Source organism: Staurois parvus, unplaced genomic scaffold (assembly GCF_062004578.1).
Source record: "Staurois parvus isolate SC_StPar_1 unplaced genomic scaffold, SC_StPar_1.0 ptg000232l, whole genome shotgun sequence".
Taxonomy (NCBI): domain Eukaryota; kingdom Metazoa; phylum Chordata; class Amphibia; order Anura; family Ranidae; genus Staurois; species Staurois parvus.
In genome coordinates this window covers 2935996-2957231 of record NW_028318028.1, presented here as the reverse complement: position 1 = coordinate 2957231, position 21236 = coordinate 2935996, and the positions used below count along the sequence as shown (strand labels likewise).

The 21236-nt window shown below is 40.7% G+C and overlaps 1 protein-coding gene across 2 annotated transcripts in view; it reads right to left on the bottom strand.

Annotated features, from left to right (window-relative positions):
• Positions 1 to 841: 841 nt before the first annotated feature.
• Positions 842 to 21236, bottom strand: part of LRFN1 (leucine rich repeat and fibronectin type III domain containing 1) — a 240561-nt gene continuing 220166 nt past the window's right edge. For both annotated transcript variants that reach the window (XM_089679806.1, XM_089679805.1), the window contains 2 exons: positions 19394 to 20792; positions 842 to 2768 (listed from right to left, as the gene is read on the bottom strand). In XM_089679806.1, the coding sequence (XP_089535932.1) occupies positions 1919 to 2768; positions 19394 to 20772 (2229 nt within the window). In that variant the 5' untranslated portion in view covers positions 20773 to 20792 and the 3' untranslated portion in view covers positions 842 to 1918. The remainder of the gene's footprint in view (positions 2769 to 19393; positions 20793 to 21236) is intronic.

Genomic DNA, 21236 nt, shown 5'->3' with positions numbered 1-21236 from the left:
GGCGTCTCATCCTTTTATCAATGAGCCTGCTTTTAAATTCTAAAATGTGAGTTACTACTTATCTTCCTATTAAATATCTTCACAGTACACACTTAGAGGCGCTGTGTTTCTTTATTTCCATAAAACACGCTTACCAGACTAAGGAGGTTCAGAGTAAGGGAAGTCCTCCCTTAGCTGTGTTATGTGATTGGAGCTAAAGTATAGAAACCTTCCTCACCCTGAACTGACAGACTGCAGGAATCTTCTGTTTTGGTGCCACTATCAGCACTAGCTGCTGTTCTGTAGATACTCTGAGGGTTGGGGGGTTCAGACCCTCCTATTCCTCCCATTATCTACACCCCTTCTGTGCTAGGAAGTTAACTCCCTATGGCATAGCCATATTTTCTAGCAAGTTGAAGGGCACATTACAAGACAATAAAAATCATTAATGGAAAGGAAAAAACACTGCAAGTAATCAAATAAAATTCTTGATTATTGCGTGTTTATGAGCAATTTTATTGGTGACAGGGTCTCTTTAAGGCACCATAAAATGCTTTTAAGGCATACAGAATTGGTCCCATTATTATAATATGTCATTTTAGCATGCCTCATCTGCTATTAACGGTAGCCCACCACTCGTGTTGCAGCTTGAAGAATCAGGAGTCAACCTACATTGTCTTAGAAACCAAACAATTCCAGCCTTGATCTTCCTACCTGTATCAGAAGCATGAGACAAAGAATGTGATTTGTTACAATGAGCTCTTCTCACGTCTTTCAGACACTTACATACAGTGCGCACATCTTAACAATGTAAATGCTTCCAAGTATGTATTAAAAAGAATAACGAGACTAGACACATACAGCAGTAACAGAAAGGACTTTAATTCCCCACTGCACCCACCAGCTTCTCTCTCTCTCCTCCATGCTATATGTACTGGGGAGAGGGAGGATGACACACGTTTTTAATGTAAAAACCTGTGTGTAGACAATATTCCGGATGATCTCTCACTTCCTGCTCAAGTCCCAGAAAGGCTCCTGACTCGAGTGACTCAGAAAGGATCCAGACCAGCTAGATGTACAGATTGAATAAGTGGTACCAGGACCCCTGTGATCACGGCAGATAAATTTTGCTTACGCTTTCTGTTTCCTCCGTGCAGGAATGCTTTGTACAGTAGGTTTAGGTATCGTGTCGTTTGTGCATATGTCCTGTTTCCCAGATGAACCAGCATGTCCACCCCTCAAGTTACACCAAGGTTCACAGAGGGTATCAGAAAGCCTGGGTGCTGGTCTCTCACTTGTTTTAAGGCACTGCTTCAGGGGCTCAGTAAATTTCTACTATAACCCAAGCAGAACAACAGCCCTCTAGATCCACAAGCCAGAGACGGGGAGGGCCAAACGGTGGATCCATTTTTATAGGGGCAAGGCGGAGGGTCTTGTCATGAATTTCTTATATGCTTTAAGAACCTGGTAACCATGGACACCAAGAACATGAATTGATTGGGTGTTTGTCTCATTATGCAGGTGAGAGCAGCACTGCTGTGCGGGATCTGTAGAAACACATAGCTTTTAAAACCTTTTCGAGAAAGCAGTGCCAACGGCCATTCCGATGCAAAAGCATTACATAACGATGCAGAATAAATCTGTACACTTCTGGGAATCGATAAGGACCCTCTCAGGGTAAATCACACAATATGAATGCTAAATGTTTTCAGGGTATCAGAAAACCCAACATCAAACATGGCAAAAAATTTGTTAAAAATTAAAAACATTTTTTTTTACCTTTTTTAGGAAGTGTACTGAAACATTTGGCATAGTTATGCAATGCTTCAGTCGCATATCAGAATTGGATCAGCCCCAAACATTAACGATGAGACCATGAGGTTTCAAAGGAAGTGCCCTTCCATGTAACCTAACCCCTCAGGTAATGCATTCCCTGAAATCACACGGTGCTCTCTAGCATCCATTCTGTGCTGCTAAACGTGACTCTCCTATGTCCCAGGGCAGCATCTTGGTTGTGCAACTCCGAAGTGGACATGTGTCTCTTTGTCCGTGCCCTGCGAGGGTAACTGTGGCTCTGGAATAGGGTGTAGTCCCCATCAAAGGAAAACCTATGTTGATAAGTCCTGGGAAGTGCTTTGGGGCCCACACGATTTTGCCCGTCAGTAGAAACCAGACATAGAGAGGTGGTGGAGCCAAGGGCACTGGTCTCTGTGTGGTCCCCTTCCGCAGACAGAGAAGATAACAGAGCAACCGTCTGAAGATCACTGGAGGTCCTAGTTCTACGCTTGTCCATTTCAGTCAGTGGGACCAGAGGAGGTGAACGTGGCTGGACATCTCTTTTACCAGTGTCTTTGCTCTCCAGTGGGGACTCTTTGGAAGATGGGGGCAAAGGTTCATAGTTATTTTCTCCCAGCTTGGCACAGGAGTGGGCACAGGCCATGCCTTGCTGCCCATTGGTTTGGGAATAAACATTGCTAACCCTGGCTTTGCCTCCTTCCTCCTGACCACTGTATACTTTATATCGGATCATCAGGATGATGATAAACACCAAAACAGAAGCCACAATGATCCCTCCAATTATGATAATCATTGTACCCCCCAGGAACTGGGTATGAAGTGGTCTGCACTGTCCGCTTTCTTCTTTAGTGGTGAACTGGACACATCCTACCACTCGCGTGGCCGTCAAGGAGGTCATTCCGTCATCGTAGACAGCTAGGACACAAAGGTCATACTCACGGCCTGGAGCCAAGTCATTCACAAGGAAACTCCTGTTGCTTGGGGGAATCATTCTGTAAAACAGAGAACACATAACTTTGAGGATGCAAAAAGGAATTTTAACAAAGAAAGGTAAAAAAAAGCCCAAATATATTTAATAGAGCCCCTCCATATTTTCTTTCATATGTGTCCGCTGATATGGTCCTTTTAGCTGAGGCAAACTTTGGGCTTGTTCAAAATGCCAGCACACGGTGCAGTAATGATATCTGCAAAGCTCTAGCATCCACTGCAGCTTTCAGATCATGTAAAAGATAATTTTTGATTGGATGATTTGGCTTAATTCACTTTGAAGTAACTCAGAATTTTCAAATCATTTAAAATATAATTTCTGATTGGGGGTTTTAGCTTAAAGCACCTTTCAGTTCATCATTGCTCCTTTGAATTGACTTACTGAATAAACTATATGCAGCTAAAAATAGGTTTCTACAAGTATTTTGTCAAAGCAGCGGTTTACTCATCGATCCAAGTCAGCGACTCAAATGTAGAAAAAAAACATTCAGGAATATGGCAGCATTCAGGGTACAACACCTAACAATCAATTCATTTTAAAGGAAACTTAGTGTTTTCCTATATTTTTTTTATTTATGTAAATGTTTTCAAGTATTCTATCTAATTTTTATCCAGGTTCAAATAAAAAGCTTAGTTCTTGTATTTAATCTTTTGTAGGCAGACGGTGGGGTGTATGCTACTCCTGGATCTTAGTGCTCTGGTGCAAATACAAACTTGACTTTCAGGTTACATTCACAAGGGCCTGCTGAATGATTCAGTAGAGGGACACCCATCCCTCCTCTTCAAGTAGGAAGGCTGCTACCTAGATTTCTTAGTCTGTAGAAGCAGAGCTAGTACTTTTTTTTTTTTTTTTTTTCAAGCAGAATTCCACTCTCTTAATCAACATTGGCTATTTTTAATCCTTTTGCTGTTGGCATTAGTAAATAGGAAGGTATATTATATTTGCTTGTTCTAACCTTTTTTTTTTTTTTTTACATTTCTTCAGTTACTTCCTGGTTTCTATGCCCAGGCAAACTATGTCATACATCCCAGAAGTCTTCAGGAGGGGAGGAGTGATTTTCTCAGCTAAGCACACCTTCCTGCCTGAATGCCTGAGCTAAGAACAGATTGATTCCAGGACATAAATGCTACATGAATCATCTGTCTTTGCAGATAACTGGGACATGGGAGGATGGGGGAGTTTGCTTTTGAATATGAAAAACTACTTTTAGCGTTTTTGGTTTGTGCTGATTAGATGCAGTGTAGTTCTAATTTAGGGTGCCCACCATGAACTGTACACATTAAAGCACAGGATCACTCCGTTTCATATTTGTATTTGTAAAATATAGATTTTATACAAATAGCATTAAAGTGGTTGTAAATCCTTACATATACCCAGTGAAGTGAGTGGCCTCAAGTGATATACAGATATTAAACAAAACCTCCTACATAAGATGCACCTGTTTATCTGCCATCCTCTCTTCTCTTCATCAGTTCAAAGTCCAGATTTTATAAAGCTGCTCTGATCTTTCAGAAAATGGGGTGGAGAGCTGAAATGTATGCACTGCAAAGCTTAGTTAGATGATTGTTGTAAAGGGACAACACTCCCTTCACAAAGCACACAGGAACAGAGCTGAAACTGTAAATCATAGGCTGTGTGCTGGAGGTCCCTCCCCTGTCATCTTTTTTCTATTGCTGTATGGAAAACTTGTCAGAAGATGCTGATGGCAGAGTAATGAAGCAGCAGACAGATATTGACACTTAGGGGACGATTTACTAAAACTGGAAAGTGTAAAATCTGGTGCAACTCTGCATAGAAACCAATCAGCTTCCAGGTTTTATTGTCAAAGCCTAAAAGAACAAGATGAAGTTAGAAGCTGACTGGCTACCATGCACAGCTGTAGCAGATTCTGAGTGCACTGGTTTTAGTAAGTCTACCTTTTGCTCTTAATTGAGACAAGTACACACTATAGAGTGATATGCTTTGTTCATATTTCATGTCTGATGTTTACAACCACTTTAAACAATTTAGAATGCAACTGTTATACAAACATAGACTTAAAAAAAATAAAAATAGATCAAAAACCAGAAAAGGTTCTCTTTAATATACAGTGGGGACAATAATCATTTGATCCCCTACAGATTTTGTAAATTTGCCCCCAAAGAAATTAAGGGTCTGTAATTTTTTATCATAGGTATATTTTAAATGATAGAAACAAAATATCAAACAAGAATCCAGAAAAAAACACATGATACAAGTGTTATAAATTGGGTTGCAGTTCAGTGAGTAAACTAAGTATTTGATCCCCTAACAGCCAACAATAATTCTGGCTCCCACAGACTAGCTATGTGCTCATGTGGTACACAGATTAGTCCTGTTAATTTAAGAAGGTGCTCCTAACAACAATTCAGTATGTGAATAAAAGACACCTATCCATAGAATCTCTTTCCTGGGCACCACCATGGGCAAGACCAAAGAGCTGTCAAAAGGACATCAGGGACAATATTGTTGACCTGCACAAGGCTGGAATGGGCTACAAGACCATTAGCAAGAAGCTTGGTGAGAAGGAGACAATTTGCAAATGGAAGAAATACAAAATAACCATCAATCACCCTCAGTCTGGAGCTCCATGCAAGATTTCACCTCATGGGGTAAGGATGATCATGAGAAAAGTGAGTGATTACATGGGAGGAGCTTGTGAAGCATCTCAAGGCAGTTTGGACCACAGTCACCAAACAAAATAACATAATACGCCTCCATGGATTTAAATCCTGCAGTGCCCCCTCCTCAAAAAGGCACATTTACAGGCCCATCTGAAGTATGCCAATGATCAACTAAATAATTCAGAGAAGGATTGGAAGAAAGTTCTGTGGTCAAATGAGACCAAAATTGAGCTCTTTGGCATTAACTCAACTTTCTGTGTTTGGAGGAAGAAATGCTGCCTATGGCCCTAAGAACATCATCCCTAAAGTCAATCATAGAGGTGGAAATATTGTTTGGGGGCTGTTTCTCTGCTAAAGGTACAAGCTGACCTTGCCACATTGAGGGGCCAATGGACGGGGTCATGTATTGTAAAATCTTGGACCTGAACCTTATTCCCTCAGCCAGAACACTGAAGATGGATCGTGGATGGGTCTTCCAGCATGATAATGACCCAACACATACTGCCAAGGCATCAAAGGAGTGCATTAAGGCACTGGAGTGGCCTAGCCAGTCTCCAGACCTTAATCCTACAGAACATGTATGGTGGGAGCTGAAACTTCGATTTGCCAAGAGACAGCCAAGAAACCTTAAGGATTTAGAGAAGACCTGTAAAGAAGAGTGGACCAAAATCCCTCCTGAGATGTGTGCAAACCTGGTAACCAACTACAAGAAACGTCTTACCTCTGTGCTTGCCAACAAGGCTTTCTCCCCTAAGTACTAAGTTATGCTGTGCCTGGGGATCAAATGCTTAATTTACCCACTGAACTACAACTCAATTTATAACATTTGTATAATGTTTTTCTCTGGATTTTTGGTTGATATTCTGTCTCTATCATTTAAAATATGCCGAAGATAAAAATGATACACCCTTCATTTCTTTGTAAGTGGGCAAACTTACAAAATCTGCAGGGGATCAAATAATTTTCCTCACTGTATGTGTTGTAATGAAAAAAAAATATTCATATGTTGGATAGACGAGAACCATAATTTTGAAAGACAGGCAAGTATCGATTTGTAAATGATCCATGTCATTATTCATTTATTTATTCATATAATTAATTTATGCAGCATCAATGTATTGTACATGTTCTCTGTCCCAGAGAAGCTTACAGTCTAACATGCCCACAGGCATATACATTCTCTTAAGACTGTTTGGAAGGAAGCTGATTAACCCACCAATATGTTTAGGTATCATGGACAGAAACTGGAGCATCTGGTCCAGACCCATATAAACTCCATATAGACATTGCCCCTGGTGGGAACTCCAAATCCCAGCACTGTGAATCCATTAAGCCACCATTAAATTAATTTTAAATCTCAGTGATTTGTGTTTACTACAAGATATGTGTTGTTTATATCACCAACGTAATAAGTGGAATTGAATAGCTTTTTAAGTATCTTTCAAGGCTCATTAAGTATAAGCGATAAATATTTGTGACCAGCTGAGAAATTACGATGGGTATAGAATGGAAAGGCACAAGGTAAAGGAATAAAAGAATGAGAGGTGACTGCAAACATAGGAAGGTGTACTCTGCAGCAGATGTGCGACTGGGCTACTTACTGTCTTCAAAGAAAACGGAAGGCCTCTGTGCATATTTATTTTTTTTCTACAAGCAATTTATTTTCTCTTTCTCTGTATGTTATACAAGAATGTGTTGGTATGAGAAGGGGTGCAAAAATGAAAATAAGAATCACATTTAATTAAAGTTTTACTATAGGCAAACTTTTTTTCATTTTGGATAGAGTAGGGGAATGTTATAACCCATGTCAGTTTATTTGTTGCCATTTTTGCCCCATTGGGGAGATTTACCTTCTCTTCCCATCCCATTGCCAAAACAGCAAGTGAGAGAAAATCCCTGCAAATTAAGGGAATTCCTTGGGAACCCCCACACCACCAGAACTAGTGTCCCCATTGGAAAATTCCCCCTCTATTAAATTTCTGGGGACAACCCAAAATTTTGGGTTTTTTCACTTTTGATGATAATGGTAAGCAGGACAAATAGGGTGAATCTCCATAACAGGGGCACAGATAGCAATTAAAACATGTCAGGTGTTCTAATCCACCTCCTCTATCTAAAACTAAAAAAGGTTTTGCCTTTAATCATTCTTGCTGACATAGGGTATCTACTGGCTAAATGATGGAGCAAGGAAGTAAATTAAGACAATACAGTAGGAAATGTAAGGAAAGAAAGCAAAATAATCAAAACAGGGACAGGTAGAATGAGAGGGAACATTATGGAACACTTACGGCTTAAAAGGGTCAGACCAAATGAAAAGGCCAGGGACAGGATGAGGTGCAAAGAGCAGACAGGGGAAGAAGAGAAGGTCATTGAATCGGATGTCATGAGAGGGTGAATGAGAAAGGTAGGTACAGACAGAAAGACGAGCGAAAGGGGTAAGTAAAGGAAGAAGGATGCCTGGAATGGGGATAGCAAGTAGAATGACAAGAATAACAAGATGCAATGAAACAGGTAGAGCATCTGATGGAAGAACTAGGTTTAGTGGTATAGAAAAGCAGGTGGATGAAAAGGCAGCAAGCGATAAAGACAAGGAGTGGAATTTGGGTAAGGAGAAGAACAGACAGTAGGAGAAGGGAAGAGATATTATAGAAGAGCAGGTGAAGTGAGAGACATATATTGTAGAAGAGCAGACAGTAGAAGGGTAGGAGAAGTGAGAAGAGCAGACAGTAAAAAGGCAGCAGAAGAGAGAAGGATGTATTGTAGAACAGCAGACAGTAGAAGAGCTGCAGAAGTGAGAAGAACATATTGTAGAAGAGCAGACGAGCAGACAGTAGAAAGGCAGAAGTGTGAAAAGCAGACAGTAGAAGGGCAGGAGAAGAGAGAAGGTCATATTGTAGAAGGGCAGCAAAAGTGAGAAGGACACATTGTAGAATTGAAGATAATACAAGGACAGGGGAAGTGAAAAGGACCCTATTGTAGAAGAGCAGACAGTGCAAGGGTAGGAGAAGTGATAAGGGAAGACGGTAGAAGGGTAAGTAAGTGAAGTGAGAAGGACATATTGTAGAAGAGCAGACAGAAGAATGGTAGAAGTGGGAAGAGCAGACAGTAGAAGGGCAGGAGAAGTGAGGAGAAAAGGCAGTAGAAGGGAAGGAGGTGTGAGAAGGACATAATGTAGAAGAGCAGACAGAAGAAGGGCAGGAGAAGTGAGAAGGATATATTGTAGAAGAGCAGACAGTAGAAGGGCAGGAGAAGTGAGAAGAGCAGAAAGTAGAAGGGCAGTCATGAGAAGGGCAGACAGTAGAAGGGCAGGAGAAGTGAGAAGAGCAGACAGTAGAAGGGTAGGAGAAGTGAAAAAGGCAGGAAAAATGAGAAGGACATATTGTAGAAGGGTAGGAGAAGTGAGAAGAGCAGGCAGGAGAAGTGAGAATGGCCTATTGTAGAGGAGCATAAAGTAGAAGGGAGGAAGTGAGAACAGCAATCAGTAGAGGGGCAAATAATGGGCAGGAGAAGTGAGAAGGGAATTTTGTAGAAGAGCAGACAATAGAAGGTATGAGAAGTAAGAAGAGCAGACTGTAGAAGGACAAGGGAAGTTAGCAAGAGCAGACAGCATAAGGGCAGATCATAGAAGGACAGGAGAAGTGAGAAGGGCGTATTGTAGAAGAACATACAGTAGAAGGATAGAGGTGAGAAGAGCAGTCAGCAGAGGAGCAGGGAACATTAGAAAAGAAGACAATAAAAGGGCAGATAAAGGGCAGGCAAAATGAGGAAGGTATTTTGTAGAACTACAGACAGTAGAAGGGTAGGAGGGGTGACAAATAGCAGAGAGTAATAGGGCAGGAGAAATTAGAAGAACAGGCAGTAGAAGGACAGGAGACATAATAAGGGCAGACAGTAGAAGGGCAGGGGAAGTGAGAAAAGCAGACAGTAAAAGGGAATATAATAGGCAGGAGAAGTGATAAGGGCATATTGTAGAAGAGCATACATTAGAAGGTACTAGAAGTGAGGGGAGCGGTCTGTAGAAAGGCAAGGGAGGGCAGGCGAATGGAGAATGAGGGGTAGAAGGCAGAAGGGAAATGTGTAAGCAGTTACAGTATTGTAAGATGAGCAGAGAGAACAAATTTAATCAGAATGCATTTAGAAGGACATGTAGAATGCTATAAAGAAGAACACACAGGTAGACTGGGATGGCCAGGAAGAGTAGAAAGAGAGGGAAAATATCACACGAAGTACAGCATATGTAACTATAGTTATTTCATGATAAAGGTAACCAAAGAGAGATGGGCTAGCTGTGGAAATGGTAATATGTTGAAAAGGTCAAGGAGTGTGTGAAGGACTGGTAACGAAATCAATTACATAGTAACTGTAGATAACAAAGAATCTGACAAAGACAGAGAATTGGATGGTTAGCGAAAGTAAAGTAATCAGTTCTGGATTACCAGGAGTCTATCATTAAAGATGTTTATTAGTGACTTTTGCCTTAGGTTTATTGATCCCTTAGGGATGTTCTTCTTTCCCTGCAGACTCCTTTGGTCCCTTTTTGGAACCACTTAAAAATCAAAAGAAAAGCTGCACGTTTTCATGTAACCATCACCATACCGTAGCCCCCCATCCAATATTTATGTTCTTTTTGTGTGTTGGTTGGAGAACTGCCCAAACATTGAAGCTTTTGTGTCTGTTTTTGATGTGTTAGAACATTAACACTTTGAAGATTATGGTGGTATCTTTCAAACATAGTCAAAAAAATCAGTACGTTGCTACAAGCAATTCTAGATCATCCTTTGCTGTTGGGGTGGGGGAGGCTGGCTTAAAGGCTACAATTAATGCAAACAAATAGGTATTTAGCATATATTTCATTCTATGTCTTCCCACAGCTTCATTTCTACCACAGCATATAGTAGCAATGTCAGTGTTTGAAAAAAACATGGTTTTAACTGTGATTTCCCTTTAAATCACTGTTTCAAGAGCCCTTGTTTCTCTGTGTAAAATATCCATCTTTAAACATCATGCTCCCTTCCCGAAGTGTTAAGCAGATTTTCTCCCTGTCTGTAATGTTTATCTACAGCAAATATTACCTCTCAGTTCTGTTCTGCTCAGGAAACCTGAATCGGCCCATTCTAAAGTGTTTGCCATGTCTGACATTCTCTTTCTTTACACAGCGAGGAATCTCATTACGGAAGCAATGGATAAGGTGCAGATCTTGTCAGTTCAGTGATTCCCATAACGGAAAAGCCTCCATGGACCACAAGTTTCAGAAATAATACTAGGGAAGAGATCTTTTACTCAAATGGGGGTGGTTGATTGGGACACAGCTAAAAGGTTTCTCTGTTCCACACCATTTCACTTGTTTCCAGCTAAATTGCCTCTTGAGATTGGTGAAAGCTGCCCTTTGAGAACCAATTCCATAGAGCAATTGTCAAACCCCATACTTCCTTGATTTTCAGCTGTCTGTCACTGTCACTGGTGATGAGCAGCTGAAACCGCCAGTCACAAGATGGTAAGGCAAGCAGCATTAGAAAAAACTGCAGTACAGTAATGGGTTTCAAAGGAAAAAAAATCAAAGGAAAACTGTGTGAAACAATTGATACAAGACATTTATCTGTTGTGCAAGCCATTTTATAGTTTGGAGCAACCCTGTTGCTAGAACAAAAAAAATTGAAGGCTAAAGCATCTCATGAAAGAAGTTGAATAATTGCCTTTTAGGTAGGCAACTGAAATATTTGCTGTCTTGAAAAGCCATGTGATAGGAATCAGCCTATGTCTGTAGCCCCTGTTCTCATACTTTCTCCACCAGGCCTGGGAGAAATAAAGCTCCAGACACCGAAGTGTGCAAGCTAAATCTCTGAAAGTTTAATGCAAAACAAGAACTGTTATACAGAACTCAGTGGGTGTTGCTTAATCTTAGGATGACCAATGAAACAAACATTCCATTCTTATCAATAAAGTTACATGAAGAACAGAAACAGCAAATTGCTGAGGGATACCATATAAGAAAGTTCCTTTTGTACTGAAATGAAACTAATCTCAGAAAACGAGAGAGGAGTTACAAGCAAAAATAACTGTTCACACTTCTAGAAATGGAGACATTATACAAAATGGATTCCAGTTAATACGATATTTCCTTACACCATGGGTGCTGCTGCTCTGACACTTCCTGGTGTGTCGATTATTTGGTCCCCTGCTAAGTGCTGTGGTTCCTCCCCTCAGACGATACTTCACTATGTTTTCCTGTAGTGAATTAGTGGCCATAGAAGGAACCACATCACCCACTTATCAAAAGCACTTGAGATCTTTAAATAGCAGCAGGGCCAAGAGCTCTGGAAAACAACAAAAATGTAATTAGCTGGAAAGGTATTTACCTTCTTTTTCACAAGGTGCTTTGGCCTCAAAATTATTATCATAGTGACAGGGTTGCTTTAAAGGTCAACTCCCACCACAGCAGATATTTTAGTTTTGCTTGGCTGCTGCTAAAATAAATTGCACAATGATTTTATATATTTTTCAGGGTCTCCATTATTGAGATATTGACCAAGAATCAGTTTAATTAATCTGTCTTGTCCATTCAAAATTCAGATAATGATGTCAATGCCCCAACAAAAGTATAAAAGTGACACCTTCATTATGGACTTGTGATAGGAGGTGGGTGTGATGTTTAAAAAGCCAATAATCTAATACATGTAATCTCACCCAAAACATCATTTTAGGTGCTGCTGACCTTCAAAAATTGATTTTATTTTTATATTTCAGTTGCTAACGATGTTTCTTTCTTGAGACCATAGGAACTACATTTAGTGTGTAGACAAGATATCCCAGAATCTTCATCCTGCGTCACTGATATCATTGACTCCCTCTGTGCATAAAGCTGGAAATCTAGAAACCTAGCACTTTCTTTTGGCCAACTGCACAGTGCTTTTTATTTTTGGTGAGACCATGCATGTCTCTAGAGGGAGGCTATAGGCATTGATTTACTAAAAGTAAACAGGCTTTGCACCACAAGTGCACTTGCTTTAGGTTCGAGGGGAATCTCTGAAATGAAGCAAAGCTCTGTTGATTTCTTTGATCCAATCATGCGCAAGCAAAACTGCTGTTGTTTTTTTTTTTAATTTTCCTTGCATGTTCTCCTCAGATCTAGAGCAACTGCACTTTCAGTGCACAGCCTACAGTGCACCCAGAAAGTATTCACAGCGCGTAACTTTTGCCACATTTTGTTATGATACAGACTCATTTCAAAATTGATTAAATTCATTTTTGTCCTCAACATTCTACAAACAATGCCCCATAATGACAAAGTGAAAAAAGTTTGTTTTGAAATCTTTGCAATTTATTAAAAATAAAAAACGAAAAAAAAAAACACATGTGAATAAGTATTCACAGCCTTTGCTCAATACTTTGTTGAAGTACCTTTTAGTATGATGCTACAAGCTTGGCACACCTATTTTTGGGCAATTTCTCCCATTCTTCTTTGCAGTACCTCTCAAGCTCCAACAGGTTGGATGGGGAGCGTTGGTTCACAGCCATTTTCAGATCTCTCCAGAGATGTTCAAATCGGGTTCAAATCTGGGCCACTTCAGGACATTCACAGAGTTGGCCTGTAGCCACTCCTTTGTTTTGTGGGCTGTGTGCTTAGGGTCGTTGTCCTGTTGAAAGATGAATTGTCACCCCAGTCTAAGGTCCAGAGTGCTCTGGAACAGGTTTTCATCAAGGATGTCTTTTGTACATTGCTGCATTCATCTTTCCTTCGAATTTGACTAGTCTCCCAGTTCCTGCTGCTGAAAAACATCCCCACAGCATGATGCTGCCACCACCATGCTTCACTGTAGGGATGGTATTGGCAAGGTGGTGAGAGGTGCCTGGTTTCCTCCAGACATGACGCTTGGAATTCAGGCCAGAGAGTTCAATCTTTGTTTCATCAGATCAAATAGTTTTGTTTCTCATGGTCTGAGAGTCCCTCAGGTGCCTTTTGGCAAACTCCATGCGAGCTGCCATTTTCCTTTTACTGAGGAGTGGCTTCTGTCTGGCCACTCTACCATACAGGCCTGATTGGTGGAGGTCTGCAAAGATGTTTGTTCTTCTGGAAGGTTCTCCTTTCTCCACAGAGAAATGCTGGAGCTCTTTCAGAGTGACCATTGGGTGCTTGGTTACCTCCCTGGTTAAGGCCCTTCTACCTCGATCACTCATTTTGACCAGATGACCCCCTCTAGGAAGATTTCTGGTGGTTCCAAACTTCTTCCATTTATGGGTGATGGAGGCCACTGTGCTCATTGGGAACTTCAATGCTGCAGAAAATTTTCTGTATCCTTCGACAGATCTGTGCCTTGATACAATCCTGTCTTGGAGGTCTATGGACAATTCCTTGGACTTCATGGCTTGGTTTGTGCTCTGACATGCACTGTTAACTGTGGGACCTTAGACAGACAGGTTTATGCCTTTCCAATTAACTGAATTTCCCACGGGTGGACTCCAATCAAGTTGTGAAAACATCTCAAGGATAATCAGTGGGAACACGAAGCACCAGAGCTCCATGTTGAGAGTCATAGCAAAGGCTGTAAATACTTATGTACATGTGTTTTATTTTATTATTTTTAATAGATTGCAAAGATTTAAAAAAAAAACTTCTTTCAAGTTGTCATTATGGGGTATTGTTTGTAGAATGTGGAGGAAAAAACGAATTTAATGCATTTTGGAATAAAGCTGTAACTCAACAAAATGTGGCAAAAGTTAACCGCTGCAAATACTTTCTGGATGCACTGTATTTACTTTTAGGAAATCAACCCCTATGAGTTCAGTGTTTCTTGCTCTCAACAGAAGGCCAGATTAAAGTCAACAGAGTTCCACTTAACACTTATTTTGCAAGATTTCAGCAAGTGCACAGGAATGACCAGCCTTTGTTTCTACAAAAAAAAAAAATACAGAATAGCTATGGATCATCAATAAACTGCTAACATCCTTGCAATGGATGCAGTTGTATGGAGTAAAAAAACCCCCAAAAATAAGATAAATGATGGATGTCAAATAAAGTAAATCAGTAGATGTGTAATTGGGTAGCGACTCATGCCTTTTACTTAGCACCAAATCTAGGTGCTGTTCTTCAAGGAGAACAATGTAGCAACTATTGGAAGTCTTAACAGACAATCAATTTTGCATAAATAAGATTGTTCACACAAATCATGGACAATGTGTCCACATAACAACAGTTCAAGACAACTTTGTTGCTGCTTTAAAAAATGTTGCAAAGCACTACCTGCAAGAGAAGGGAATTGATGCTCATGGGTCCCACTGCCCATTCACTTGATTCTTGCTCTGCTTGCTACAGCCACCTCAGGAATCTTTACATTTGACACTTCCAAGGGTCTCACATGCTTGTGTATCCTGCTGCACACTATGGTTCCTATAGCTGACCTTTACCTTCACTGCTGTTTCCTGTAGTCATGTAGGTACAGGCCAAAGGAACCAGGGCTTGCAGCAGGGGGGCCAGGCATCTGACATGCCCAAAATTGTGTCACAGTGTGAAGAGACTGATGAAATATCAGAGGAATAGGAGACAGGACAGGTGAATATAAACTCTTGCAAGTAGTGTCCTGCAACATATTTACAGTATAAGGACAATAGGTGTGTGCTTCTCAACTTCAGTCATCAAGTACCCCAACCAAGCCAGGTTTTCAGGTTTCTCTTTGCCATCTTCCAGGTATCACAAGTAACAGATCACCAATCCCCATACAGTAGATATTTTATTGAAAGGATATGTCCATAAAGGTTCTAATTTATTTAGGCCATGGTATAGCTAGTAGTAGTTAGTCACATTAAACTGGATGTGTTCTGTAATGCTAAAGATGTTTCGTAGCTTGTCCAGGCCACTTAAGTTCTGAGTGTATAGAAAACACCCCAGCATTTACAGTATATCAAAACAGATATCAGCAACACCTTCATCCATTTACCATAGGAAAGCAGATGTTATTGTCTAAGCATAGGATAGGAGGTGTGAAAAATGTGGGGGTACTAGTACTATAATCTCACCCTTGGTATTGATAAAAGTTCATAAATGTTTTGATTTACAGTTTGTCTCTCTCTGCTGGACATTTGCCTTAACACCACCTATTTCAGGTACAAAGACAACTTCTACAGATGGGAACATGGCTGTGCTTACGGGATCACCTGCATGACCAATAGCTAACCTGTACATAGTAGATGTGGAGAAGAGAGCCTTGAATTTTTTTAGTGGAATAACAGAGTGATTGGTTGAGTTATGTGGAAATACAAGCTTTTAGTGAATACATACAGTGGGGCAAAAAAGTATTTAGTCAGCCACCAATTGTGCAAGTTCTCCCACTTACAAAGATGAGAGAGGCCTGTAATTGGCATCATAGGTAGACCTCAACTATGAGAGACAAAATGAGAAAACAAAATCCATACAATCACATTGGCAGATTTGGAAAGAATTTATTTGCAAATGATGGTTTAATATGGTGGAATGACCCCACCCTGTGGGGTCAAAATGATCACAAGAACGGTGAGCAAAAATCCCAGGACCACACGGGGGGACCTAGTGAATGACCTGCAGAGAGCTGGGACCAACGTAACAAAGGCTACCATCAGTAACACACTACACCGCCAGGGACTCAGATCCTGCAGTGACAGACGTGTCCCCCTGCTTAAGCCAGTACATGTCCGGGCCTGTCTGAAGTTTGCTAGAGAGCATTTGGATGATCCAGAAGAGGATTGGGAGAATGTCATATGGTCAGATGGAACCAAAATAGAACTGTTTGGTAGAAACACAACTCGTCGTGTTTGGAGGAGAGAGAATGCTGAGTTGCATCCAAAGAACACCATACCTGTGTGAAGCATGGGGGGTGGCTACATCATGCTTTGGGGCTGTTTTCTCCGCAAAGGGACCAGGACGACTGATCCATGTACAGGACAGAATTTCAAGGTCCTGGAGTGGCCTAGCCAGTCTCCAGATCTCAACCCCATAGAAAACCTTTGGAGGGAGTTGAAAGTCCGTGTTGCCCAGAGGCAGCCCCAAAACATCACTGCTCTAGAGGAGATCTGCATGGAGGAATGGGCCAACATACCAGCAACAGTGTGTGCCAACCTTGTGAAGACTTACAGGAAACGTTTGACCTCTGTCATTGCCAACAAAGGATATATAACTAAGTATTGAGATGAACTGTTGATATTGACCAAATACGTATTTTGCACCATCATTTGCAAATAAATTCTTTCCAAATCAGCCAATGTGATTGTCTGGATTTTTTTTCTCATTTTGTCTCTCATAGTTGAGGTCTACCTATGATGCCAATTACAGGCCTCTCTCATCTTTTTAAGTGGGAGAACTTGCACAATTGGTGGCTGACTAAATACTTTTTTGCCCCACTGTATATTCTGTGGGCAAAAACATCAAGACCAGAATCTACTTTTTAACTTCCACCACACACTGGAGCACAAACTGGAGGTTATTAGAGCATGGCTGTGAGTCTATAGACAAAAAAACCCCACAAAGATCTCAGTACTTTGAAAGTTTCTGGCTACCCAGACCGCACTTTTATTAAAACATCCCCAAGGTCAAGCAAAAACACAGGACCATAGGGGAGAAGCAGAACACACAGGATTGATCTACTAATACTTGGGAGCCCAAAATCTGGTACAGCTCTGCAAAACAAAACAATCAGCTTCCAGTTTTTTTTTTTTCCAAAGCTTATTTGAACAAGCTGAAGTTAGAAGCTGATTGGCTACCTTGCAGAGCTGCACTACATTTTTCACGCTCCAATTTTAGTAAATCAACCCCATGGCGTTTTTCAAACATAATATACTGAAACAGAAATCTGTACATCCAAAAGACCCAACAACAACAACAACACACAAGTGAAATAACTTGATATATGAAATGCAGTGTAGTGAAGCATTTAAAGATCTGTAAACTGGGGAGACAAGGCAAGCTCTCAAAAAACAAATGGCCCTGCACCTTAAAGGGTAACTCTGCTTTCATGAAAAAACAAATAAAAACCTAATGCAGCATATACAGTTGTTAAACAAGCCATATTGTAATTTAATGTTAACAATGACCTTTCCTTTTCTACCTGCAGTCACTTTAATTTTCTGTAAAATTCAATGCAATATGGCTATTGTCATTCCTTCTTGTGCAATTAACTCACTGATTTTCTCAGAAGTATGCACTAAGATACAAGTCAGATTTTAGGCATCCCCTGCAATAGAAATTTTAATTTTGGTGAGATTCTCTACAAAGGTAAATACTTTTACAGGGATGCAGACACTGTAGCTTTTGTTATCAGAGCACAAGGAGTTCACCAGATGATTATAATAAACCGATCCCTCCTTTTCAGAATCAATATCCAAAAAGCATTTTATACAGAGCATAGTAGCAAAATGTGTTAAAATCCCTGAAATGCACATTGATCACCTAAAGGTGATTGTTTTTTTCTTACGAAAAAGGAAATGTGAAATTCTATTGAGGACAGTGAGGTGGCTGGAGAGCCATCACTGAACAGGGTTGGGGGCCTTTGACACCAAGGGGTTTATTTACTAAAGCTGGAGAGTCCAAAATCAGACTCCCTTCTGCATAGAAACCAATCAGCTTCTAACCTCAGCTTGTTCAATTAAGCTTTGGCAATGAAACCTGGAAGCTGATTGGTTTCTATGCAGAAGTGAGTCTGATTTTGCACTCTCCAGCTTTAGTAAATAAACCCCCAACTGTCTTTCACATATAATGCCGTTTTAACATCAGCATTTTGACAGCCATGTAAATCAAAGGGTTAACACGAAGCCTTCTGGATTCCAAGGATGCGATTATGTAACTAGCTCAGTGTTCCAAATTATTCACACCTCCCATCTCATTATCAGTCAATAACATCTGTCTTTTCATGGTAATTAGGTCAAGGTGTTTGACATGTTTGGATATAAATGCTGGGGTATTTTCTTGACCCTCATTAGAACTGAAGAGGTGGCTTGGACAAGCTTCAAAATATTTCCAAAGTTACAGAACAACTCCAGTTGAATGTGACTAACATGGAAGAGTATGCTGAGGTGTATCTGATTTGAAGAAAATGTGGGGGGAATTTTTCAAAATTGTAGCAAACAGAATCTGGAGCAGTTGTCCATGGCAACCAATAAGCTTCTATCTTCGACTTGTTCAGTTAAGCTTTGAAAATGAAATATAAAAGCTGATGTTGCCATGCACAACTGCTACAGAGTCTGGCTGCTCCAGTTTTGATAAGTTCCCCTGACTGTATTATATAGTCATGAGATTGTGCAAAGAGCATCATTGAGACATATAGAGCCCCGGTGTGTGTGTTTTATATGCATACTTGAGATACCCCTGGCACATGCCTTTTATTGGGGGGGACAACCATCATCACTGGGAAGGTACAATCAAGGTAACTGACATTTCATAAACAACTTTCTTTTGTTTTCAAAAGACTCAGGATTGGGTAACAATCATCTGTCTATTGTTTTTGACTACATATAGCTAGTGGCAGATGAGACAATGTGAGAAAGGGAAATAGTTCCTGTGAATTGCAATATGGAGGTTCTAGTTAAAGAGTAATCTATGTATACTTTAGCTGCGAGTTCATAATATGTGTGACTTCATGCAGTACTCCTTTACATTATTTTCCTACTCATAAATCTGAGCTTCCTAACAGCTAAGCCCACCTGCAATTATCGTATGGGGCAATATATCTTGCTGAAATTCCTTATTCCACTTGACTGTAACATTCTTAGTTAGTCACACTACTTTTGCTGAATTCCCAAAAAGAGGAAGAAACCAAGCTAAAAAATGAGTTTCTTGCTTGATCAGAGTGCAGCATAAGTATACTGAGAAGAAGATGGATAGAAAATCCAAGGGAGGGAATCTGACCAAAGGAGTTCCAGATAATAGAAGTTCTTAGATGTTTCAATTTGATGGCATCCACTATATACTGCAAATGGTTTTAATGGTCTGTATATGCAGATTTGCCCCACAATCATGACATCTTACCTGTACACCAGAGAGTCATCTAAAGAACTGTTGTACTGAATCTGATACATGCGAATCCCAGGAATATGGCGCTCCGATGGCCACTGAATGACAACTGAAGTGGACTTCAACTTGTCCACCACTATTCTCCTGTCCTGTAGGCTTTTTGTGTCATTGAAGCCTGATTTGGTGGAGGTTGTGATATCAGAGGAGCCAGGGTCAGGTTCTTTTATGTGAGCTGTGTTATTAACTAACAATGGAAGTGGTACTATTGCCACTTCAACTGGAGCAGTGGCCTCCCCAGCTGCATTGGATGCTATACAGGTGAAAGAACCACTGTCCTTTAGTGTTGTTATGAAAATATCCAAGGTTCCATTGTCATGAGCCACTATCCTTGATGTATTGTGGATGAGCTTTCCATCTGGCCCAATCCAGTGGACAGAAGGTTCAGGATCTCCTACTGCTTTGCACTTGAGGTTTACAGACTGTCCTTCCATGACAAATGTTTTGCTGGCATAGTGTCGAGTAATAAGAGGAGGTTCACAGATAAACTCTTCCTCTTGAATTGACCAGAAATACTTGTCTGTTAGCTGTTCTGGAGAAGCACAAGTCTCCAAGTCATCCTCTCTTGTCAGTCGTCTCAGCCATAAGAGTTCACAGTTACAGTGTAAGGGGTTTCCACCAAAACTAATTGCCAAGGAGGAACTGGAGCCTCTTGTACTGGCCAACACTTGAGACCTGAGGAATAGGTTGTCTGGAGGCAGTTTGTGCAGCCGATTAGAGGTCATGTCCAATCTTACTAGCTTAAGCAACATAGTAAATGTCCCTTCAGCAATGTAATCTATGAGGTTGTGATCCAGAGTTAATGTATTCAGGTTGACCATTTGTCCAATGTCTTCCCAGGGCAGCTCTATTAAGTTGTTATAAGATAAGTCAAGGTCTTCCACAGTGGGAAGGAACTCATGGAAAGCTCCATTCTGGATTGTATTAATCTGATTGTTGCCCAAAATCAGATGGCGCAAGTTGCCCAAACCACGGAAGTGTTCCGGTCTCAAAGCTGAAATCCGGTTACTGTTCATGTGCAAGGCTCTCAAAGAACGCAAGTCAGAGAATGCTAGGGGTACAATCTGGCTAATAGTATTCCGTGAGAGTGTCAAGTGCACCAAGTTGGTCATGTTGACAAAGTCTTTGCGCCGGATGATGGTGATAAAATTGTCCGTCAGTCGTAGCTCCACTGTTCGACGGTCAATGGCTGGTGGAACAAATAGAAGTCCTGTCTTGGCACACAGCATTGTGAGGGTTGGAGAGTTAGTCTGGCAGATGCAGCGGCCAGGGCAATGTTGTGCTCTCCCAAAGTACCCCAGAGCTCCCATCACCAGCAGGCATAGCAGCTTCTCCATGGCCCCTTGGCCAAAAGAGTCTAAAAAAAAAAAGAGAAATAAAATAAAGTTTAATATAGAAATTAAATAAAAAATAATTTTATACATGTTGTAGACTGTACAGGAAAAGAAGGAAACTGCCGCTAAATTTTTATTCTGAGGGTTTAAAAGCAATTTGGAAGGGTGATTTGCCTTCCTTTATATAGCAATTGAATATCACTTTCTGCACTTCTAAGCTCCATCCTGCATGGCATTAGGCTCTGTGCACTTGGCATACGGAGATTAGGTTAGAAAGAACCTGATGTGACACTGTTGCTCTGAGGTTCCGAATGAAAAATCAGCCTACTGCACTACTTCCTACGCTCTAGGCTATACTAAACTATCAGTAAAAAGGCAAACAGTATAGATGCATATGGGAGCTGAGTGAGCCTAAAAAGATATTTTATCATTTGAAAAAAAAAAAAAGAAAAATTAAACACAGGAAG